The 26,157-nt window shown below is 39.2% G+C and overlaps 1 protein-coding gene across 1 annotated transcript in view; it reads right to left on the reverse strand.

The window, feature by feature from the left end:
* Positions 1-334: 334 nt before the first annotated feature.
* The window catches only part of adamts3 (ADAM metallopeptidase with thrombospondin type 1 motif, 3), a gene marked incomplete at both ends in the record, with an annotated part of 107,656 nt that continues 81,833 nt past the window's right edge, over positions 335-26,157 (reverse strand). The window contains 7 exons of the mRNA XM_080531521.1: positions 335-766; positions 4,741-4,745; positions 16,022-16,486; positions 18,417-18,534; positions 19,491-19,698; positions 22,655-22,787; positions 23,233-23,389. Of these exons, the coding sequence (XP_080387647.1) occupies positions 335-766; positions 4,741-4,745; positions 16,022-16,486; positions 18,417-18,534; positions 19,491-19,698; positions 22,655-22,787; positions 23,233-23,389 (1,518 nt within the window). The remainder of the gene's footprint in view (positions 767-4,740; positions 4,746-16,021; positions 16,487-18,416; positions 18,535-19,490; positions 19,699-22,654; positions 22,788-23,232; positions 23,390-26,157) is intronic.

Genomic DNA, 26,157 nt, shown 5'->3' on the forward strand with positions numbered 1-26,157 from the left:
CAAAGACATAGTGGTAGAATCAAAGTCTGACCAGGACCCCATAGTGATCGGAAAAAGTACTGCATGAAAAGTAATCTAATCGAATAATTAGATAGCACGTCTACATTGGCACTATGTAGGCTTAGTATCTAACGCATAATTAAAACGCCTCATATTGACAGCATAAACATATTGTGCATTTCACCTGTTGGTATAGCATCAGGCAAATGCATCATATTGACAGCCGGATCTTTCCTCTGATGATCCATACATGGAATTTATGTGGTATAGAAATCACAAATGTAATGTCACAATAAAATGTCACAATAATGAAGGGCAGCTAGTGCTAAAGAACTCATAAGAGATACTGTAGAACCAGGTCCAGTGCTGTAGAACCAGGTCCAGTGCTGTAGAACCAGGTCCAGTGCTGTAAAACCAGGTACAGTGCTGTAGAACCAGGTCCAGTGCTGAAGAGCCAGGTCCAGTGCTGTAGAACCAGGTCCAGTGCTGTAGAGCCAGGTCCAGTGCTGTAGAACCAGGTCCAGTGCTGTAGAACCAGGTCCAATGCTGTAGAGCCAGGTCCAGTGCTGTTGAACCAGGTCCAGTGCTGTAGAACCAGGTCCAGTGCTGTTGAACCAGGTCCAGTGCTGTAGAACCAGGTCCAGTGCTGTAGAACCAGGTCCAGTGCTGTTGAACCAGGTCCAGTGCTGTAGAACCAGGTCCAGTGCTGTAGAGCCAGGTCCAGTGCTGTAGAACCAGGTCCAGTGCTGTAGAGCCAGGTCCGGTGCTATGGGGGGAAACTCTGGGCCCACACAATCATGTCATGACAAAATAATTTCATATACTGTAAGTGGATAACAAATAACAAAGTGGATAACAATTCTATATGTGCTATTAAAAGGACTTCAACAGATGACATTGTATAGGAACTAAACTTATGTAGCCTATATTCGGTTGTTAAGTCGTGACGTGTATCCGGGTCCAAAGTTGGCTGAGGCGCTGTCTTCGAAATGCCTCAGTAATAATAATAATTCATTATATTTATATAGCGCTTTTCAGAAGCTCAGAGACACTGACAAATTATGGGAAAAACGGGAAATGCGGTGTCCCTTGTTGTATGAATAGATCAGAGTACACTGGTACTCTGGTGCAGGGAATTTCTGGTTTGTCCCGGAAATTGCTAAACGTCACGTTTGATGTCAGACTTAACAACCGAATTCATTTATTTCAGAATAAAAGTCCGATTTTTTTTTATTTCAGAATAAAAGTCTAAAAAAAAAAATCTGAATAAAGGTCCGAAAAAAAAGAAATCTGAATAAAAGACCCCCCCAAAAAATTCAGAATAAAAGTCCCCCCCCAAAAAATTCTGAATAAAAGTCCCCCCCCAAACATTTCAGAATAAAAGTCCCCCCAAAAACTTTTGGGACTTTTATTCTGAAATGGTTTTTTAAAAAACTTTTATTCTGAACATTTTGTTTTTAGACTTTTATTCTGATTTTTTTTTTCTGACTTTTATTCTGATTTTTTTTTCTGACTTTTATCCTGATTTGTATTATATTTATAACATTTTTATAGAGTGTGAGATCATGCCTTCGTAGGTGAGACCACTGGACTGAGCTTTACATCGAAAGCCTCTCGAAAATGTTCTGTGATTGGTCAATCACTGCAGTCAATCACTCAATGCCCACTCGAAAATGCTCTCTTGTGATTGGTCAATCAATCATTGCATGCCCGCCCTTCCCTGCGCTCTCACATCCAGCTTTACAAGTTACAGATTTGTTTTGTCCCAAGCCGACTGCAAGAAATGGGACTTAACTCGAGCAGCGAAAGTCGCAAATCTGCCAGTGCAACTTTCAAGATACAACTGCAAATATTTATTGTACAAGTTCTCAAATCGAATCTGCAAGTGCAAATGTCAAGATACAAGTGCAAATATTTATTTTACAAGTGCAACTTTCAAGATACAAGTGCAAATATTTATTATACAAGTTCTCAAATAAAATCTGCAAGTGCAACTTTCAAGATACATGTGCACAAAATGAACCTACAACCTCATGAATAAAGTCCCACATCTATCTTCATAAATCTCTCTCTCTCGCTCTATCATTGCTCACATTTATTACGTGAAACATCACTACAAGTGTTTTAATAAATATTAATTAAATTATTGTTGACTGCTTTTTTGTATCTAGTAGGTTAGAATTAATTCATTTAGTTAAGTATTTGATTTCCTATTTATCATGTCTGTGTAGTGTATGTGTATGTCTAATAGGCTCTATAGGTCTGGGTTACACCTATCTAAAAGAGCTGGTCTACTAACAGGCCTATCTAAAGGAGCTGTTCTACTAACAGGCCTATCTAAAGGAGCTGTCCTACTAACAGGCCTATCTAAAGGAGCTGTTCGCAAATTGCAGCTCATCCAAAACACCGCTGCTAGGTCCTAACTAAAACAAATACATTTGAACACATTACACCAATCCTGATATATCCAAATATGATTTATCCCACACTGATCCAGGTGTGGAGAGCAGAGAAGTGGAACAACTAACTTGGTTTTCTTTATATACTCTTTTGTGTATGCGGGTGTCTTTGAGTTGTTTCTTGTTTATATTGTAAAATGAAATAAAATAAATAAATAAAATAAATTGTTGAACCCAAACCCCAGTGTGGGGGGACGGGAGGGACGTATGGACATATAGCCATCTCTACAGAACCAGATACAAAAACAATACATCAACTGAACGAATTCAGCTTTCTAAAGGGAAATCATATGGAAGTGTAGGTGTAGTTCTAATGCACATTATTTACTGATGGGAGTGTGAAGGAAGATGCACTGGGAGTGACTGATTACATGCATCACAGGGAAAAATACTGTAAAGCCAAGAGGACACAAAGGCGAGGCCGAGGCCAGAAAGCCATGGTGGATAACAGTATTGCAACATAGCAACTGAGGCGGAAACGATAGCAATTTATGGCTACATCAGGAATTCTGCCTTCCTTTTCTAAAATGCTTATGTATGCAAGTCATTAAGCATAGCCATAGAATACAATGTTGGGGCCCATTTGAAATGCAGAAAGGACTTCAACAGATGATATTGTATAGGTTGTAGTGATTTAATTGAGACAAAATACCCCGGGATGTATATTCCCCTATGAGATTCCATCTCATACGACCCATAACAACTCAGTACCACTCTAACTTTATTGAGGGGTTCACTTTGTCAGTGAAGGGGTTCATGGGGGGGGGGGTACCAGGATTAAGCCAAGTGTTTTTAAGGCAGTGTGAGCCCTCACCCACATTAGCCTGTACAATGTACTGAAACTCATGACATCATCAGTGTTGCCTCACTTTTTAGTCGTTGTTAGTTGAACAGGCCATATCAGACATTACTATCTAACTATCGTTCAACAACACCTCTAGTTCTCCTGACGAGATGACTCGTTCCATAGCTATCTTTTATAAAATAAACACCAGAGAAACTCATTCATGATCCCATTTCAGCCGCGTTCAGATCAGCTTCACAACGTCAAGGTCATTTAACAGCGACACAATGGAAGTAGCATCTCTTAAACGTGATTCTGGCTTTGAGAAGAGTCTCCTCCTGACCTCAGGGAGGATGCAGTTCATCGTACAGTCCCCTGTGCCTTGACCTCTCTCCCGTTTGCCGATAAACGCATAGTTAAACATACCATAACCTGAATTATTCCAATTAATTGTTTGTTTGTGGAAAAAGAAGTCATAACATATTAATCCTCCTTTGGATTCGTTCCTACACAGCATCCCATCAAAAAAAGAATGTACAAATGTCCCATCGTGATATGCCTCCTGATGGTAGAGAGAATTAATATAAATTCACTTAATGCCAACCAAGTAATGCATATTATATCATATGGTAGCAGATGAAGTTTACCTATGCTTAGACATGACTTGCAACAGGGGCAGTATCTGTATGTTCTATTAGGTGATCTTTAACCAGTTTATACCGTTGATACAAACAGCTACACAGCTGTGGTCCCTCTACAGAGCCTCTGTATTTCCACATCAGCAATAAATAACTGATGAGCTATTTATGGATTTGTTGAATATTTAACCATTTTAATCGTTCCTACTCCTGATCCCTTCCCCCTCCCACTACAAGCATGATTAATTAGGTACTGTACATCTCATGCCATATGGCCTCCCAAAAACTGTTGTTTGTGAAGTGGGGCATTATCCTGCCATATAAAATATACATGCGGTATACTCATTTGCCACACACAAGAATGAGACTTTAAGCACAATCTTGCGTAGGACAATGAAGCATCACAGCACCTGCAAAACATTAAAAGGTAAGTAACAGAACTACTCTATGTGAGCGACTCTTTCAAAGAGACTAGATGTGGCAAAATACCGGACACAGAAGATCATATACAATTATTTGGATGGTGTTGGAATCAGTGTCTGTTTGGGGTTTTTCCTGAGTTCGGGGGAAGGTGACCAGTACAGTTCCCCCATGGAGCCCAGTTTGGTAGTTGGACTAATAAGTGCTCCAGTCTCAGAAGAGCACATTTTAAGTAATATGCAAAAGTATATGCAAAAACTTCATGTTCAAGGGATAAGGCTTAAAAATGTTACACATAGTTAAACAGTGTGACATGATCATACTGTATTATGAGAGTACGGTTTGTGTGGCTGTCATTCATTCTTACCATCATCTGGTTGGGAATCACTATGCCTGATCTACTGAACCCAACGATGGATGTACTGAGAGATGTACTCACCTGTACTGCAAGGACAAACAGTGTAGCAGGGAAAGGGGTTTTCCTTGTATTGCAGCCGGCTTGCCATGCATTGAGTTCTGTGCATGTGACCCTTTAGAGTGCTCCAATATAATTCTGGATGAAAGCACAGTTGCATCCTAAATGTTGGGCAAATATCTACCTGTCAAAACAGATCTATCTGTTGATATATATGAAAATATTGACATACATCAGCAATGTCAGAAAATCTTTGAATTAAATGTATATCCTTTTTTAAAATTAAGACATGTTTTGTGTCCTTCTTTTAACACAATTACACCAGTAGGGCACTGTTGTATCTTTCACTGTGCAGTGTTGGTGGCATGGGGTGTCTATTAGAGGCGAGTGACACCAGAGGATTAACTGAATAGACAAACTAATTGAATAGACAAACAACTTGAATAGACAAACAACTTGAATAGACAAACAACTTGAATAGACAAACAACTTGCTTTCATGACAAGATAACAGTTTCTAGAATGTTTTGGTGATTGTTGGCATTAATTGGACCTGAGGTGATAGGGCCTTTTCAGTCGCAGCCCCGTCCCTCTGGAAGGCACATCATATATTTTATATTTTTAACTATCTATTCAATTTCCACCTTCAATTTCCACCTCCTGACTTTCTTATTTCACTGTTTGCATCAACTGCCTGCGGACATACAGTCCAAATTTGGTGAGTTTCTGATGATTATTCCCAGAGATACATGTGATAAACCAGATGCTGTCCCTTTTGTAGAATCCAAAATAAATAATAATAATGAATCCACTCATTGTCTTCATAAGTGAAATGTTTGTACCAGTACTCCATGTGCCCTGTGGAAGGTCAGAAGACCGCAACGCGTCGGCATAGCCACTCCTAATAAAGGCTTTTTAATTTTTTCTACAATAAGAGTGCCTTGGTTCCCCTTTTTTCTTAAATAATAATAATATTGAGTATTAAGAAACCATATCCTTCAGTACACTGTGTAGAAAATAAGTGGAGGCAGTCTGCTGTGAAATGTACTAGGATCAAAGCCATCCCCACGACAGGAAATTGGGTACAATAGACTCCTGTCTCTGCAGCCTGTATCACCTCCTTCCAGCTTGCACAAGGGGTTGGCCTCAGTACAGAGTCCTGCATAGTGTGTATGGACCACCTAGTCAGGGTTAATATCAGTTCTCACTGCTCTCACTCACTTCTCCCATCTGTGTCACACAATTTAAATATGTCAGCCCTGCAAGTTTGTTTCCTGAGGATTAGCTGACAACTCCACTGACAGATCACAGGTAGATAATGACAGGTAGTGTAATGGGGGAGTGGTTGTCCTGGGGGAGTGGTTGGGGGTGCAGTTAACCAGCTATTATTTTCACTCATTAGCTGCCTATGAAAAGTGTCTGAAAACATTGAGGCTGAATTTCTCTGTTTGTTGATTTGGGGGGTATCAAATACGCACACCTTCTTCAATTTGTTTCAGTTGTATTTCAATGTATGACACATAACTTTCATAATCTGGAAAAAACTGAAAAATGACCTTGCCCTACTTGCAGACTAAAGCATCAGATGTTGTCACATTTGTCTAAGTGAGTGAATCATCTATCCATCAGTCATCGCAAGAAAAAGTAATCCATGCTTGGGCCAAAGGCCATTGGCAGTAAAAAATGCTAGAGGAAGGAAGAATTTTGTTTTTTTAGGAAGCTTTTAGACAGCTTGACATTCTGGACCTTTAAGTGGATCTCCTACTCTGACTTGATATATTCAGTGATTTTCTGTTTAGACTGTTGTGCAGATTCACTGGCACGCTCTATTTCACAACTCTGTGGGTAATAATCAGTTTGAGGTTTTGTTAACAAATGAGTGATGAGTTTAGGAGGCTGGCTGTTCCTAGTCTGTTTAGCGGAAAAGACATCCACTAATTGGCAAACACTAAGTAAATTGGATGGTGGAGAAGTATGGAGTTAATTATGTGCCACAATTATTTCGAGAAAAACAATTTTTTGCGCAAAAGAAAATACATTTTGCGCAAAGGAAAATCGATTTTGAACAAAGGAAAATCAATTTTGTACTCAATAAAAGTTGTTTATTTGCATGTCTGCTAAAGTCGATAATGCACGCAGCACAGCTGATCGTCAACATTTGCTTGACCGGCAACATTTGATTCTTCTCTCTCTCAAAACATTTTACCCTGCTAGATTGGCTGGCTGGCTGGCCAGTTCTTAAATGTGTTAAAATGTCTGATTGGCTGGCCTGGTTGTCAATCACAACATTTACGGACCAAAGGCGATTGGAGGAGATGAGAAAATTGTGTGAAGAGTGAAGATATACATTACAAAACTTACTAGGCGTTGTATGAGCCATCTTTCGGATGTTCAATATTCAATATCTCTTCACTCTAAATCTTATATCTTCACTCTTCAACCTTCAACCATCAATTTTCTCATCTCCTCCAATCGCCTTTGGTCCGTAAATGTTTTTTTTTTTTTTTTTTGTGAATGTGTTGAATAATAATAATAATGTGATCTTACCTCTTCATAATAATATAATACTATTATTTTCAACAATATGTTTATTGAGTTTTTTGAAAAAGATCAAACAAATCTTACAAAAAAGTATATTATATGTACATACATAAATGCAAATAACTCACCAGAATTACCAAACAAGTGTATATATGGTATATATATGGATGGAGAGGTAATAATATAACTGAGCACATACGGTACATACGGAGACTGCCAATGGTCCTGGGCCTGAGCTAGATTATTCTTCCTGCTGCAACTGGTGAACTGATGATTCACTTGCTTAGTCAAATGACGGAATAGGCGTCTGCTAAATGCCAAAAATGTAAATGTAAACATACACATACAAAATAAAAAGGAAAACAAACGAAAATGGTATATTGCAACAGATACATTGATTATATCCAACTCCTACACTACTCCTGGTCAATTCATAACAACTGCTCAAATGGCTTATTACAGAGTCTATAATTTTTCGTCCCCAGATTCGTCCAGCAAGTGTGATAAGTCCTTGTCCTCCAGATATTTTATGAATGGGCCCCAAATACTTTTGATTTAATAAAGTTTTTTTTTTCTAATGGTAGACACAGATAGGGCTTTCACACCGCCAAGGAGAGACATCTCCCTAAACCATTGCACAATACTTGTTCCTGAGCTGTAAATATAAAAATAAAATGCTTACATATAGGGCTAATAGGGCTATAATTAGTTTGCACCACTTCTCTTCTAACCTGTGGGTAATTTGTATTCCTAAATATGTAAATCTGTCAACTGACTTGAAGTGACCAACATAATTGGGTGGGTTATCTCTCTCATTCGAATTGAGCAGCAATATGTCAGATATGGCTATTGGCTACTTTGTACACAGAAATATTGCAGAATCTTTTAATGAGGCAATATGTCAGAATTTTAAGGAACATGATTAGATCGCCACACATTCTATGCAATGTTCAAGTTGACCTATACATATGCCTGATATGGTTGTGTTACTCTTATTGCAATTGCTAAGGGCTCAATTACTATCGTAAACATGAGAGGGCTCAAAGGGCATCCCTGTCTGCATCCTCTGTTGATTTTAATTGGAATGGATAGATTGTTGCTAGTAATTATTTCTGCATGGTTCTTTATATAATAATTTCACCTATTTACAAAACTTTTCTCCCAGCCCAAATCGTTCAAGAAGCTCGAATAAGTATGCCGATTCCACCCTGTCAAATGCTTTCACCGCATTTAATGACAGGACAGCTGTATCTGGTAACTCTATATAATGCTATTTTTCATAATAAAAAGTTAGGAATATATTGTAATTACATTATCTTATTTTGTATTGTTTAACTTTTGGAAGCAGACCAATTGCAGAGTTGTAGGTTCAAAACCCTAGGAAAGCCTGGGAACAGTGGACATGGGGGAGGGAACAGCCAGCTAGAGGGCTTCTGGCATCACAATCCTAGATGCCATTTATGAAGCTTGTGTTAATTCAGGTAGGGTACTTTAAGTCGAACACACTTATGGAAAAACGTCTATCACATGTTCATGTAAGTCTTAAAAGCAGACGCATTGTAACACTCCACCACTGGCTATGAGAGCAAGATTTGTTGTTTGTCCCACCCACTGCCCCCAGCCTCCACTCGCTTGGTTGCTCTGTATTTAGCCTACCTACAGGGCTTTAACAAGTCATGGGCTCCCTGCCATAATGGTATTTGTTTGTTATGGTTGTTGAAACTCCACAGGGAGCTATATAGAGCAGCGCCATACAATTACGCCAAGCTTAAATGTGTTTGTATGTACCATGTTCATCTAATACATGGTTAAATCAAGGTGAGTGTCCTGACTGAACATGCTCTGTCCGTAAATGAGGCACCCCCCAAACTCCTCCAGGGACACTGCACTGTGTGCTTCTACTCTTCTGGTGTGAGTGTGTGTATATTCATACCACAGGGAGTCGGGAGAGAGAAACAAGACTGTCCACATAGAGTACACAGTAAGATAAAAGTTAGGTTGAATTTCAACTTCTGTAACAATTGATTGTCAAATACTTAAAGACTTTCGCAACACATTATTATTACCTACAAGCTGTTGTAAGGGTGTTTTGGGACAGCAACAATTCAAAAAGCAGTCCTTGAGAAGAATTATCTGAAATCTTCAATATCCTGTTATAGAATATCAAAAAAACTCAGATTTGGCTAGCAGTTGATCAGAGAAGAGACAAACATAAGCTATTGATGCATCACAATTCTGATCTCATAAGTCTCATACATTATATTCAACACTGTCTGAAGAGGAATATCTTTTTCCAACATGCTACATTGTTTTATTTAACTTAAAATGGCTTCAAATGTGTCACATTGAAGGCTAATTCATAGTTTTATTCATAGCTCCATTAATGTTTCAAATAAGGTAATAGATAACAACGTTACTCGATTGTGACGCACAGTACTCAATTGAATCACTGTTAAATTGATTCAACCAATTATACTGCTTATACTCATACTTATATACTTATAGTTTCTGCTTATACTCATCATGGTTTGTTGTCATCCATGATAGCTAGTGAACATTTCAGCTAAAAAAACAACAACTTCAGCTGATTAAGCATAATTTGTCATTGTAGATAGTCAGCAGTCAGATTTCCAATAAAGTGTGCATGGATTTACTGTGTAGGCTATAGCCTATGTGGAACAAGCCAGCAACTACAGAAGCCACTTGAAGCCGAACACTTTTTTGTTTGCTTTGCTTTGTTCTGACTGACCTAGTTCAGATAATAGTGGTTTTATTTTATATAAACCAAAAAAGAACCATAGCATTTTAAAAGTGTTTATCAGTTGGATGGCAATGTTCGAAGGGCCTATTGTGATGCTTAATGATAACAACCTACAAGGACACCAGAAGATTACTGATCAATCTGCCCACATCACTCACCTTCCCCCACCTATTCCCTCACACCTTCCCCCACTATAGTGTGATTCGCATATCACTGGCATTTGAAAAGAGTTTGCCCTGTCTGTATAAATTACTGAACCCTCATCATCCTGACTGCCTCACTTATCGCAGCAGAGATGTTCATCAGGTTCCATCATCTGTCTAATGTTATCTTATCTTGCCATGTTATGATGCAGTCGTCATAGAGAACACGACTCCCTCTATCTTAGCTCACTCCTTAATATACCGATAGCAACATGCCTAGACATCACACTGGTTAAGATACCCCTAAAGCCCACACTTCCAAGCTGGGTAGCCTAAAAATGATTAGAAATGTAATGTCAAACATATCAAGAACTGTCCAGGGCTACAGCAATGACATGACGAACATATGACATTAAATAGTACATGACAAACATCCACATTTTCAGCAAAGGTAACCATCTCTTATCCACTCAATGTGAAATAAAGAGAATATATGAGAATACTCTCCCTTGCTGTACCTCATTTTAGCCCCACCAGCCTGCTCCTGCCCCAGATTATCCATATGGATGATAGGGCGAGTGGGCGAGACTAGACCTTTAGACCTTTATAGCCTACCTTATTATTATTATTATTATTATTATTATTATTATTATATAAAGGTCTAAAGTTCCTCCACCATCCCTTAAATCTCATGTTCGGGAAAATTACAGATAGGTAAGACAGGTGGATCAGACCAAAGCTATATGCTGCATTGTTCAACTGTGATCGGGTATGCGGCTGGCTGTACGTTGAACTACGTTGAACTCACCCGAAAAAAAAAGGTGAAGTGCAAACCCAGCTCCCCATGGTATTTAAGCAGCCTCTCGCTAACAATTCAGACCGGGCCAAGGTCAGGGTTTTGGGTTGGGTCTTACATATTTCTGTAGTTTGTGTAGTGAGCCTGTACTTTAGCTATAAATTCATGGAAATGTATGGGGAGCACTTCAAGTGTCGTCAAGCTGGGGCATCACACTGTGTTAATTCGGCCCTGGCCTGCTCCCATTATCCCTTGACGCCCTTGTCAGATTTATTCTCGCCATTGCACATAGAAGTAAAATATGTTCAACTTGAGGTGCCGGAGCAGAAAATCTATGACACAAACTGGGCTCTTTGTGTCATGAGCATGCTGTGTCCATTTGTGACACGTTCTAATGCTGTGTCCATATGTGACACGTTCTAATGCTGTGTCCATATGTGACACGTTCTAATGCTGTGTCCATATGTGACACGTTCTAATGCTGTGTCCATATGTGACACGTTCTAATGCTGTGTCCATATGTGACACGTTGTAATGCTGTGTCCATATGTGACACGTTCTAATGCTGTGTCCATATGTGACACGTTCTAATGCTGTGTCCATATGTGACACGTTCTAATGCTGTGTCCATATGTGACACGTTCTAATGCTGTGTCCATATGTGACACGTTGTAATGCTGTGTCCATATGTGACACGTTGTAATGCTGTGTCCATATGTGACACGTTCTAATGCTGTGTCCATATGTGACACGTTGTAATGCTGTGTCCATATGTGACACGTTCTAATGCTGTGTCCATATGTGGCACGTTCTAATGCTGTGTCCATATGTGACACGTTGTAATGCTGTGTCCATATGTGACACGTTCTAATGCTGTGTCCATATGTGACACGTTCTAATGCTGTGTCCATATGTGACACGTTGTAATGCTGTGTCCATATGTGACACGTTCTAATGCTGTGTCCATATGTGACACGTTCTAATGCTGTGTCCATATGTGACACGTTCTAATGCTGTGTCCATATGTAACACGTTCTAATGCTGTGTCCATATGTGACACGTTGTAATGCTGTGTCCATATGTGACACGTTCTAATGCTGTGTACATATGTGACACGTTCTAATGGTTTGGTCCTCATGTCGGGATCCGATGTAATGATCAGACTTTTCTTTAGAAAATGTGAATACATTTCCGCGTTGTTGAAAATCAATGACACATCGCTAGTCAGCTAACACAGCTTGTTTTGTGAGCCTGCTAACAATGTAAAGTAAGTAGTAAAGTAAGTAAGTGTTATAGTTAACTAGGTAGCAGTGGGGATTACTCACCGAATCCATTGCATTCCAGTATTTTGGCTTGACTAGAGAGTTTGTGTTGTGATTCTCAACAATGTTGAAACGTAGCTTGTGTTTCAAAACTTAACATTTCGATTGGTTGCCAACATGCCAAATGATCAGACTGTGTCACATATAGCCTACTGCTGAAATGCACATAATCAACTGAGAAACATTATATCACTGAGTTATTAATATGCAATTTTGCGGACAAACTGCCACATACACTCACCGAACACTTTATTAGGAACACTATACCAATACTGGGTAGGGCCTCCCATTGCTCTCAAAACAGCCTCAATTCTTCATTTCATTGATTCCACAAGATGTTGGAAATGTTCCTTTCTTGTCTATGATGACATGATTGCATCAGGCCGTTCTACCACATCCAACAGGCTTTCTATTGGATTCAGGTCTGGTGAAAGGGAAGGTCACTGAAGAATACTGAACTCATTGTTCAGACTTTTGCTTTGTGACATGGTGCATTATCATGCTGTAAGTACCTATTAGAAGATGGGTACATTGTGGCTACGAAGGGATACACATGGTCAGCAACAATTAGGCTAAGGCATTCAAGCGATGATTGATTGGTATTAACAAGCACAAAGTGTGCCAAGAAAACATTCCCCACACCATTACACCACCTGAATGAATGAGAAGGTGTACAGGTGTTCCTAGTAAAGTGTTAAGTGAGTGTATATACCATGTCTGAAATACTTTGTGTCCAAGAAGACATGATTTGTTCTAAATTAAGGTTTATCCAAGGACATCATTACAAATGTATTTAATTTAATTTAACTTAAATAAACTATTCTTTACTTAACTCATCCAGGCTGCCATTATTGTTAATTCAGAATGAAAAACATGTATATTAATACAAAACTAATGTAATGTAAAGTGAAGATGCAAATGAGCTACTGTTTCACAACATGCCCGTTCATTAGATTTGCTCAACGATGGCCCCTGGTAGTTGTAATGTCAAGGTGTAATGTCTAAAAGGCTAGTTTACTGCAGTATAACATTGCACAACCAAAACCTTTTAAACCTTGACCTACTCTATGAGCGACAACATACTGTACAGGAAAGTGGTCCAGGAAAATAAGTGCGTATTGACTGATGACAGGTTTGGTTTTTTGCCTATGTGAGGATTTGGCCATTTCTGATATCCCTATGTTAAGCTACACCAATATTTAAATGTGATGTAAAACTGGGCTCTATCCACAGACCTATAAGCCTATGGAGAGTTATTAGAAACTCCCCAATGCGCACCCAGTCCCTGTGGGGAAAATTATACCCAAGACCTGACCCGTCGGGCTCTCCTGGACTGCATCACCGTCAGTCTTCTCCAGATAGTCTCAGGGGAAAAGGGCCTCACACTATGTAGAATATCTAGGATATCTAGGATATCGTACCGGCTGTGATGGTCGAATGCACCTCTTGCCTATGATGTAACATTTTGAGGTAAAGAATTAGCACAATGAATCTACACTATACAGCACAAATCACATACAATCACAACAATATTGCAATGAATTGAATGTCATTCTTACGTCACAAGTAAGACCATGGAAAATAAATAAGTTGTTTAGTATATCTTTTATTACTATGTGCTCCCCATTACAGCAAACAGCATCAGTAGTGTACACTTAAATTCAATCTACAGAAATAAGTAGAAAAGGCAAGCAATTAGAGATGAGAATGAATTTTATAGGCATCAGGTCAGTAATGCTTAAATGTATGGGTAGCACTGGGGATACATAGATCATACATCCTATGCAGTATATCTGTCTGAGGCTCAGGGATTGTCAATGTAACTTAATATCTAAAAAATACGAGAATGCTCTTGATCATTAAAAGCTTTGCATAACATTAGCAGCAATGTCTTATAGGCAGCAAGTCAACAACATAAAATGACATGAAAAAAAGTATTGAAACAATCATTAAACAAGACTGACAACTATGCTCACCATCTATTTTCTTAGTTTGTATCTAGACTTGGTTTACGAGGGGTGACATCATATTTATATTTATGTTCTGTTGATAAACACAATAAGCACTGAACTAGCATAATCTACACACTACATTTGGCTGGGATGGACACAGCATTGTTAAGGCTTTCTACTAAAACAGCTGTAAAACACAGCTTTCTCAGAGTTGAAACATCTCAAAATTGAGCATGTATACTTACATCTAATTGTTTGCAAAAATGTAATGTAATTTCTGTTTCTACCACTTCTTAGTCCTTCAAGTACAGTACCAATTAATTTGTAGTTAAAGCATTGGCTGGGAAATGAGGTGGACTTAATGGATATTCATTTTTAGTTTGGTTGTTATCGCTACTGCACCTCAAGTACCAGGCGGTGCTGCACATAAAACAGAGCAGGACCTTTAATTCTCAATAAATATTTACCGTCTCAATCCTATATACAAGTACTATACATTGACACACAGGAGTGAGTATGAATGGTTGCACATTGAACTCCGCTGAAACATCATAAACAGTTCCTTTGCTATTGCAGTCAGATGCATTGTGGTTGTGATAAAATCCTTTTACAATAAATAGCTTTCTCTCTCAAACCTTTTCTCAGACAAAGCCAAAGACATTTTGAAAAATATGTTCCACATAATGGCCTTTTGTAAGTCCAGCTTCACATGTTTTTTAAAGAATACTATAGTTTGAGGATAGTTTGACAAAGAAATGTGTTCCAACATTCAGTTTCCCTATTTTATGTACCTCGCCATTTAAACCTCCTAACAAGGACATTCAGTACAGTATACCAGGGTGATATAACATCAAAAGGATGAAGATGATAAGGAGGACAATCATAACCATAATGGCCTCACACAGGCACATCAAATGAAAAAGGCAGATGTGACCTAAATTTAAATAGAGCCCTCTATAGTAATACGATCTTCAGGTCTTGAAGGCTTTCATGACAATCCTACTCTCTGCGTTTATTCATAATTCAAACTATTGAGAGCTACATTATGTTTTATCTTGAATCTGTTCTGGCAGGGTGATCATACAATGTATTGTATGTGTTCTACAACAGTAGCCCTTGTGGCTGAAAATGATAGGGGATAAGATAATGCACCTACCCATCTATTCATTAGAGAACAAATAGAATGTATTGTCTGAATATGGTTCTGACATTTGCATGTTGAGCTATAGGCAACAAAAGGGTAATTGAACAAAATCCTCAGTTAGCCTTCTTTAAAATAATACTGACATGTTACATACAGTTTTTACAGAAACGTTTATAAATATCTATATTTGTCAAAGAAATAGGAGAGTGCCAGTAAACAGAAATAGCTGGTTATTGAAATTCTATACAACTAGAACCATTTTCCTATCGAGTACCGCTGTAACATCTCTCAGCTTCAGTCCGTCTGCTTTTGTTGAGATCTTTGGTGCGTTTACCTCAAGCAGCGGTAAGAATGACACAAATGTCAGTTCAGACAGCTGCTGAGGGGGTCTCTAAAACGAAAGTGAACCAGCACTTTACACTCTCTCTCTCGCTCTCTCTCTCTCTCTCTCTCTCTCTCTCTCTCTCTCTCTCTCTCTCTCTCTCTCTCTCTCTCTCTCTCTCTCTCTCTCTCTCTCATTCCTTCTCTTTTACTACAGTGTTGTGAGGTAAAAGATGCGGAACGAAGCTGGATATCTACATTGGAGTCCAGAGGAGGAGGGGTTCAGCTTCATCTTTCCACCTCAGATAACGCTGTGGGCCACCTACTCTCTCTGAAGCTGTCCGACCTTTGAGCATCTGTGGCGTGGCCGGCCTGTCCCTGAGGCCAGGCGCTGTGGGCTGAGAGGTGCCTGGTGCCCGGGTTGGTGTGAGGAGGAACGCGCCTGTGTGTGTTACTGGTCTGTGAGGAGCTTTTCTTCGGAGGGGCGGTGGCAGCATGCTTCGCAGCACTGCCTGATGCCGCTGCTCCCTTGAGGCTCTGCCGGCCTCGTAGAGGGAAACTGCGAGTGTCGTTGGAATCTACAGATGCGCCGAGTGTCTCAAGGAGCTGTGACGCTGACCCAAATCGAACTTCCTCCTCCATCTCGGCTGCTTCAGAGAGGAGAGGGGAGAGGGTGCCACTGCGCTTGCTGCAAGATTCACAGCAGAGTTTGTTGTAGCCTGGTATGGAGCAGTATCGGGCTAGAACCTCCATTTGGCAAAATATGGATTTATCACCATTACAAGGCTCATCTGCAAGTGAAAGAACATCATGTCCATTGAACTTCATGAGGCTTTATAAAAGGGAAACAGGACAACCTTTGCATTTATTGTGCAAACAGAATCACATAATAATGTACGATATGAACTATATGATTAATTTAGTCTGAGAAGATCAACCATAGCAATACTCAAGTGTCAATATTTGCTCTGTATCGCCCACTGTCTACCTACACGACACAAACACACTGTGTACCTACACGATACAGAGAAAAACATGTCTGTAATCAATATTATGGTGGATAACCCTTTGGGGGGATAAAATATACATTGTAACGGTTTAATTGTGTTAAGATTGTATGAAATCACCTTTGAGGCACAAGAACTGGGGGGAGGGGTCCGTCTGAGCAAATCAGAATACGTAATTATTCTACACCTGAGACAATGGAGACCAGCTCCGCCACTCACGTGCTGGCATTTGCATTGTCATAAGGACCTGATCAGCTCTTTTGTGTGCCCTGGGTCTGTCTGGAACACCCAGAAACTGGAAACAATGTAACCCATCCATCTTTTGTGATCACTCTGCACAGAGGATCCTGGGAAGGATTGGGAGGCCTTGCCAACCTGTATAAATGTGAGGCTCTGAGAAGTGCTCAGGACCTCTCTTCATGAACTGATGTTGGCTCTGCATTGTACTCACTAAAATAAAGGTTTTTTTTGATAATCTACAGCTCCGGTTTCCTGAATTGTTTTATTGATTCGTAATTGAAACTATTAGAGTATGGTTAAATCCACTACATATTTCAACAGATATATAGCCTATAGGTTCAGTTCGAAGCCTATTAGTCCAGCCTGTAAAAGAGGGGCAATCTGGTGATCTTCTCCCTCATCTCGTTCAGAGAACGAGGGGTTAACCCAAAGTTCTTTTTCAGTCGACTCGGTTATTGAAAAGCCCATTATCATCACCCCAGAGCAGCTATCTTTATTCTCAATCCAACCACAGATTTACACCCTCCCTCTCCTTTAGTGACGCAATATCCTAGTGGGTTTAAGTGCCATTGCTTTTGTTCCCTTCACGCGTGGGAGGTTGATTTACTAACAAAAACGTTATGAAAAAAAGCTCAAAGCTCTCCTTATATCCTCTTATTTGACTGCATATAGATTAAGGGCGCTCATGACAATGTTGACAACAGTTTGCGTTGGGCCTCCTCACCAATGGCAACTGTCAACAAAGTCAACCAAACATTTCGTTTGAAAGTTAGGAGTTATCAATATTTATTGAATCAAACTGAAGAGAAGATCAACGAAAAAAGGGTGTATTATCTGAGTCAGAAATAGACACTGATAGATAGAAACTGATAGAGACCAACTGAAACACTGATAAGAATAAATAAAAATACTTTCACAGTGTTTAAATGTCACACATTTGGCAAGATGGCATTTCATATGGGAGATCTGAGGTACATCAGATGATCAGTTTTTGAAGAATAGCAATGTTCTAAAAGACCAAACTGAAACAGAGAAGCAACTCACTACATTAGATTATTGTTCCAGCCACTCTATATATTCCAGTAACTCTCTTGGCAAATCTCTGCGTTCAGCTGTTAATTACATTTTAAAAAGGTGAAGCTCTCAATGCGCTAAGGGAAATATGAAAAAACTCTTACAGTAGTCAAATTAGAGAAAACAAGGCATAAAAACAATATTACCAAATGGATTATGAATAGAAAACCTAAATGATGTATTGTGCTGCTTAAGATATAACACGACCTATTTAAATGTCTTTCAAAGAGACATAGGTTGATGTTAAAATAAATGACAATTCAAAAGGATAATTTTTGTGTGCAGAATTAACTATTAAACATGAATTGTGTTTTTGATTTCGCTGTATTGTATTAGACTAGATTATATCTAAATTCTATTTGATTAAACTTCCCAGGACATTGAGACATAAATGGCTCACCATGGCATGGTCCAGATCTACATGGCCTGAGGGCCTCAGGTCTCTCCCCATTGCACTGATCTCCTATACGGCATGTCACCAATCGTCTCTCCACCCCCTCTCCACAGGTCACGGAGCACTGGGAAAACAGTCAAACACACTCAGTCACATACAGCAAACATCTAACATAAGTCAGACAAAATGTCTGTCCTTCATCATAACACGCATCACACCTCAGATAAAACCTCAAGGATTATTCATAACAAACATCCAGACTCAGACAAAACATGCTGCTTAAAAGAAGTAAGAAAAGAAGATCGTAAGATCGTAAAGAACGTCATTCAAGATTGAACTTCCCACCTCAAGTCACGGTTCAATCTAGTCAGACTAAACTCTGTGGTTTTCCCTGGAATACCAGCTCACAGAGGAGAACAGAGGGCAACCACAACTCCATTCTGCTGAGGTGGGACTACAAATCATTACCCACTAAAGTGAAAATCATCATTTTCAGTATTTTGGTTAGAATTTTGCCTTCAACAGATCAAATTAGCATCACCCAAATATAAAAATAAAAAAAAGCTTTCTGTTTGTTCTTGTTTATTTTTTACCATTTTAATTGTAAACATTTAAAGTTTCTAACCAAATGTTTACCCAGAAATTATTCCACATGGAAAACAAAGTCACTTTAGCGGGACTTTAATCTTCTATGGCTACCCAACCATAGAAGAGCCCCAACCATAAATCATCCCATCAGATGTTGATCCAAGCCGCCGGGATATTTATTTGTTGAATACAATTTCAACAATTGTAGAGTAAAGGAAAAGGAAAATATATGATGTCATTGGGTTACATTCACTACTTTTCATTCTCTTTCTCCTCAACAAGATCAGATTCACAAACTTTTGGTAACATTACACTTTTAAGACAGAGAGAATGCCAAACCTATAACAATCACAATCAGCTCACAACCAGTACATTATGTACCCAGCTAGGTGAAAGAGGTTTTATAAGCATACACGGGGGGGGGGGGGGGTGGGCAACAACAAAACTATTGAGCAGCAAGCAAACATGTGTGAGATAAGAGTCACTGTGTACCTCAGACCAAGCCCCAGTTCTCCATTGGGCCGGGCAGGGCACTCTGTTGCAGGGCTTCCGGCTTTCTGGCTTCTCTCCACTGCAGTACTTGCTGTGGACTGAGCGGTTGGTACCCTCATGGAGGAACTGCACACAACGAACTGTTCGGATCTGAAATCCCAGGCTGCTGCAGGTTTTAGTGCAATGTTCCCACTCTTCAGAAATCCACCTGGATCAACACAAACAAACATAGAATTACACCAGGAGGGAACCAGGCTAAGCCTCAATGGTAGGCCTTTATAGTTTACAGTGGTTTAACATATCCAAAGGACGGTATCCTACATGACAAGCTCTATGGCATTGGGGTCTCCTTACTGGCCCTCCAACACCACTTCCAACAACCCATTTTGTAAAGTGCAGCCAAGAGGAGATCATTGACCACCTTCACCAGAGCTGTTTTGGTGCTGTGCTTCCCTGAAACCGTATTGTAGTGGTTCAAACAGTTGGTAGTGTGACATATGGTTCTGGAGTTGAGCGTCAACTGCATGTTCTAGAATCTTGCTGAGAAAAGGGAGGTTGGAGCTGGATCGAAATTACTGAGGTCCAGGCCCTGCTTCTTTAATATGGGTGTGACAGCAGCCAATTTCAGTGCAGCGGGGACAGAGTCAGTTAAAATAAATGACTTGATAATATTGACCGTGAGGGGACAGAGGACATGCAGCCTAGGCTTGACCAGAGAAGTGTGCATGGGGTCCAGGGAGCAGGTGGATGGGCGGGAGCCTGAGACCAGCTTCATGATAAAGTCAATTTCCACAGGGGAGAAGGCAGAGAGGGAACAGGGAGGGTTGGAAGAGCAGTTGTATCAGCCCGAGGGATAGATGAAGAATGAGGGGGGGTGGGCTTGAGCTGCTGGCAGATGCCATCAATCTTACTTTTGAAAGTAAATGGAGTGGAGGGGGGCTGGAGGAGTCTATTAATGGTGGAGAAGAGAACTTTGTTTTCCTTGACCTGTGGATATCAGATTTGATTTGATTTTGAATTCGAGTTTGATTTATTTTTATTGTATTTTATCTTTACCTTTTCTTTTTACTGTTTTCCCCTGCTTTTATATTCACGTACACAGACTGAGCAGAGGTTGTACATTCTTTCCCTTTTTTAAATGTACCTTTATTGTATTTTGTCTTTACCTTTTCTTTTGACTGTTTTCCCCTGCTTTTATATTCATTCTATGCTTCTATATGTTTTTATATTCACTTTATGTTCTTATTCCTGTTGTAAAGCACTTTGAGCTGCATTTCTTGTATGAAAGGTGCTATATAAATAAAGCTTTACTTACTTACTTACTTACTTACTTACTAATATAATAGGAGGATTTTGCTCTTTGATCGGTAGGTTGTAATGTGTTCTAAGTAGGCCTGGGTATGGTTGGTTACCATGGATTGGGGGCCAAGGTAGCCAGGTGGAATAGCCTGATTAAGTGTCAAAAACTCATTAGGTTGGAGTCAGGTTTCAGAGGCACAAGAGGTCGAATTAATTATCCAGAATGATATCATTGATGCAATGTAACTTGTTGTTAAGGGAACGTGTATTGAGGAGAGCAAACCTAGCTATTTTCAGGAGCCAAAATGTAGCCTCCAGATCATGGATGACATGCATATCAAGAACTGTCCAAGGTTTAAACAATGATATGACACCTAAATGAAAGTTATTCATTTGTATCCAACTATGATGCATGATATGCCGGACAGAAGAGAAAAAGAGTAAAATTAAAAAAACTGTAAAATACAGGCTATTATGTGATAAGTGAGTTAAAGCGAGTTAAATTCCCAATCTGGCCATCACACTATCATGGTCACAATATCATTGTTAACCCACCACCTTCGCAACTCTTTGCAGGTCGTTGCTGCGAATATGAGAGAGAATAATGTGTCTTCAGTGAAGTAAAATAAACAATACAAATACAAATCGAACAAATCGAACAGCAATTTCAGTCAGGACATTTGCGTTTATTAACCATTTATTTGGTGAGAATGGTAATATTTTTAAGCTTGGCTTGATTGGATGAGTCTGCTCTGGATAGCTCCCTGCTTGGAGTTTAAACAACCCTAACAAACAAATACCATTATGGCAGGTAGCCTGTGACTTGTTAAAGTAATGTAGGTAAGCTAAATACAGAGGCTGGGGGCAGTGGGTGGGACGAACAACAAATATCACTCTCATAGCTAGTGATCATGTCACACTGCTTAACTATGATGGAGTGTTACAACTCGACTACTTATAACACTAGAACAGACATGGATGGGGTCATTTGACCAAGTGAGTAAAAAAGAATTGTGGTGACTCTCGGTCATAGGGTGTATTGCATTCCAATCGGGTATTCCCTGCACTGGGTATTCAGACATTTTAAGGGAGATTTCAATCTATAGGGAATCCACCTGGTGTACACAACACAGGAAATTGAGCTTTTTCTTGATAGTCGTTGGTAGAGCTGAGCGAGGGTTGCGGGAAATAGCTAGCTATACAACTATTTGTTAAGTCCATTGCACATTTCACTCGTAATATTCAGATACTAAAGGTGACATAAAGGTCACATTACATTACAGATACAGCTAAAATGTATTCTCTGTTGACATACCCTCTCCTCCTTACTTTCCTGTCTTTCTATGCTATCTCTATCCAATACAAATGTAAAAGAAATATAAGAGTGGGACTGCCTGTCTGTAGTTAAAAAATAAAAAATACTGTCTGTAGTTACTTTGCATACATGTCTGGCGAAGATCTATTGTTTACGTGTCAATGCACTACATTGTTCCCTGGGCGTATTCTCTCGGTCTTGTTGCTGAGTTAATCGACTTGAGGGAGGCTTTGAGTGTGGGATGAAAAGATCTTCACTTCTGAGGCCTTTCTACTGTAAGAAGCAAGCATAACATGGTTGGAAGAGTCAAGATGTACCTGAGCAAACTGTGATGACTTTAGGAGTGTGGGTTATCATGAACCAGAGCCTCACATCCTCCCTGTAGCTGAATTAAGTGTATCACCAAAGGGCTAGGCTGTCGCAGTCAGGAGTCTGTATTGTATGTCATTATTTTCAACAGAAATCGAACTGTATGCACAATAGATTGTGTCAAATGTCAAGTAGATTCAGTGACAGGGAGGCTTCATTTGATGGAACAATGGATACTCACTGTGGTTGCGTACAGTCCTGTAGGTTACACATTCTGCGGATAGGTTTCGGTTTCTTGCTGACATCACAGTAGCTTCGGTGGACCATCTTGCTGTCACCCTTCTTTCGACATCCATACTTTGTGTACTGGTACCCTAAATCCAAAATAGCAGGTTGGGGAGATGCTTAGGCAGAGTATGGATTGGAAATATTAGTAATAAAATGACAATCCCTGTGATACAAAAGTGTGGGGTTAATACATTATGAGCCACATGGATACATACAGTGCCCTGTGTAAGTAATGGGACAGCAAAGCATTTTCTTCTTCTTTTGACTCTATACTCTGTAGAGTTTGGAATGGGAAAGTGTGTCCAATCTTTTTAACTGGTACTGTATACAGTGGGGGAAATAAGTATTCAACACATCAACAATTTCTTAATTGAACATATTTCCATTGCAGCTATTCACATTCTCTCTCACTCTTTGCCTCTACCCATCATGAGATAGAGACATACAGAGACAGTATGATAGTGATGCTTGTATGCATCATGAGACAGAGACATACAGAGACAGTATGATAGTGATGCTTGTATGCATTACCTCCCGCACAAGGTCGGGAGCACGGAGACCAGCTCTTCAGCGCCCATTCATAGGTGTCCTCCTGGATGACGTTGTTGTTGTTGATTGGCACAGAGTCTTCATGGATGATGTATCTGTACATCAGTGTAGACCTCGTCTCATTGTCCTGGGGTATAATCTTTAAAACATAGAAGGAAAAGAATAATCAATGAAGGTGGCGTTATTTTGAGTTGGGTAAAAGGTTGTATTTAAATATGCATGGAAAATATATGCATATGTATGCATTTCTTCCTAATGGCAAGTGACTGGAGAGAGCTTGTTTCGTCTAATTTAAAACTGGTGCAGTGCATGAGTCATACCTCACAATGAAAAATAAATAAAAGTCAACTTATCGCTCATAATAAAACTAATTATGATTATAGCTACTTATCTTGGCAAATTTGTGTTGAAGGACTATTATCCAGAACAGCAAGATAGTATTCATTATCACATTGCCTTGCTTTCAGGAGAGTACCTAGACTGTGCTACACATCATACAGTTATCTCTACGTTATCCTAGCATGGGTTTTATAGCAATTTAGGCTGTGGATTATGTTAGAGGATTTGTCATATCAATTCTGTATGTAAAAACAGCAAATCCAATTTTGTTCAGCTGTAGAGAGGCTGCTAAACCAATATCCTGGTGAGGTGCGTGTTCACAGCATCATGTCAGTTACTGGTTGAAATGTATCATTGCTAAGATTGACTGCCACTGAATAATTAAATTCCAAAACGCTATACAGTATATCTATTAGGAATGGACATGCTACATTTACCATCAAAAAATGAAAGCACATTTTGGAAATTGTGAAAATATGGTTTTGCAATGAAACTCTGCAATTTATAATTCAGACATAGAATGACAAAGATTGGCCAAGTCAATCTAATGTGAGGCCCGACGTACAGTAGTATGAAGTAGAAGTACAGTAAGTCAATCATGTTTGTTCTGCAAGAGGTTTGGATTGATTTACTCAACAAAACAATGTGGTAACACTTGCCGTAATAAGGCCTTCATAGCGCATTATATAGACTAAGAGCATGAATGACATTAGCATAATGATATAATATCCTAATGATCCTGAGCTATATCATTTTCTGTCACTTGAAAAAAAGTATTATAGACAGATATAGTATATGCCTATGAGTTATAATTCTAAATATAGCCGTAAGTGGCAATTAAGGGCGCAAGGCTTAACCTCAAATTTGCTACACCTCTGTTATGACTCTGTTAAGCACACTAACTTTGAGATTGATTAGACTAAGAATACTGACATAGCACTATTTGCATATGTCATCATTTATGGTACATATTAACATATAAAACATGTAATTGTGTACTTTTAGAAGTATGAACTTGTCCTTTGCAAACTTTGCAGGGACTGGCACAAGCATACTATGTAACCATTTTCAATTAAAATTCAATTAAACGGAGGTGGCTGAATAATAATAGAAACAACAAAAACACTGTGTGGGCTTGAACACAAATTATAATTATAATAATGATTATAATTATAATGATAATATGCCTCAATGCCTCTACAACGGGCTAAGAAAAGACAATAATAATGTGGTCCAGTTGTCCACTTTTGAGAGGTTACCATTTCAAGGTGGCAAGGTAACAAGAGGGACTAAAATAGTATATCACCCAAGAAATACTGAGTTTCAGCCTGGAAAACAAGAGTAACCAATTGAGCAAATTGAGAGCTGTGCTCCTACCTGAAATAGTAAATCTATTCTATTCTCTAATCTATTCTCCACTACTTCTAAAGGCTTTCTGTGATACAGTTACAACAAAGAACCAGCAACTCCACTGTCTAACCCACATTTAGCACTCTGAGATTCTTTTGAATGAAAAGTGCAATGCAAATAAAATACATTATTATTATTATTATTATTATTATTATTATTATTATTATTATTATTATTCAGTAAACTATAGGCTACTACACAATGAATTCAAGGGCTCTTGGTAAAAGGAAGCTCACATCACCATGAAAGAAATCAAAAATATTGCTTGGCAACGGACAAATTCAAAGTCCTTGAGTGAAAGACAAAAACAATGGTGTTGAGGGTTCCTTCAGCTGCAGAAATGGTGCATAATGAAATTAATTTAAAAAACTGTTGTTTGGGTTGGGGGTCTATGAAGAGCAGTAGACGGAGCAACAATTGACTGAAGGTATTATCATTCTTTTTCTGTTTACTTTCATCTATTATTAACCTTTTTTAATGTCATTAATGGATGCAAGTACTGACCATCCATGAGATCAACATTATGGTTTTAACCATGTTTTAAAGCTACAGTATATGTTGGTTGGTTTACAAACAATGGAGTAAAACAAGATTACATTTTGGGTTCTGATGGGGTAAGACTGTTGGTTACATTCTTCAAGAATCAATATATACAACGATGAGCCAAAACATTATGACCACTGACAGGTGAATAACATTGATTATCTTGTTACAATGGCACCAGTCAAGAGGTAGGGTATTAGGCAGTGGCAAGTGAACAGTCAGTTCTTGAAGTTGACGTGTTGGATGCAGGTGAAACGAGTAAAGAGCTGAGCGACTTTGACAAGGGCCAGATGACTGGGTCAGAGCATCTCTGAAACGGCAAGGCTTGTGGGGTGCTCCCGGTCACTGGTGGTGAGTACCTACCGACAGTGGTCCGAGGAGGGACAAATCACAAACCGGCGACAGGATGCATATTAGGCATAATACCAACAGCATATTGGGGTGGTGGTCATAATGTTTTGGCTCATAAGTGTAAATAAACTCCTCAAAAAAAGTTTGGAAACGTTATTTCAGTCGATTCTTCCTCCCCTTTAATAATACCAATTGGTATTGTATTTTATATTGTTGGAAAGCCTGATTAGTCACCTTTACAACGAGGTACAACTTGTAAGGATC

This window comes from Nansenia antarctica, assembly GCF_963989245.1.
Source record: "Nansenia antarctica genome assembly, chromosome: 5".
NCBI lineage: Eukaryota > Metazoa > Chordata > Actinopteri > Argentiniformes > Microstomatidae > Nansenia > Nansenia antarctica.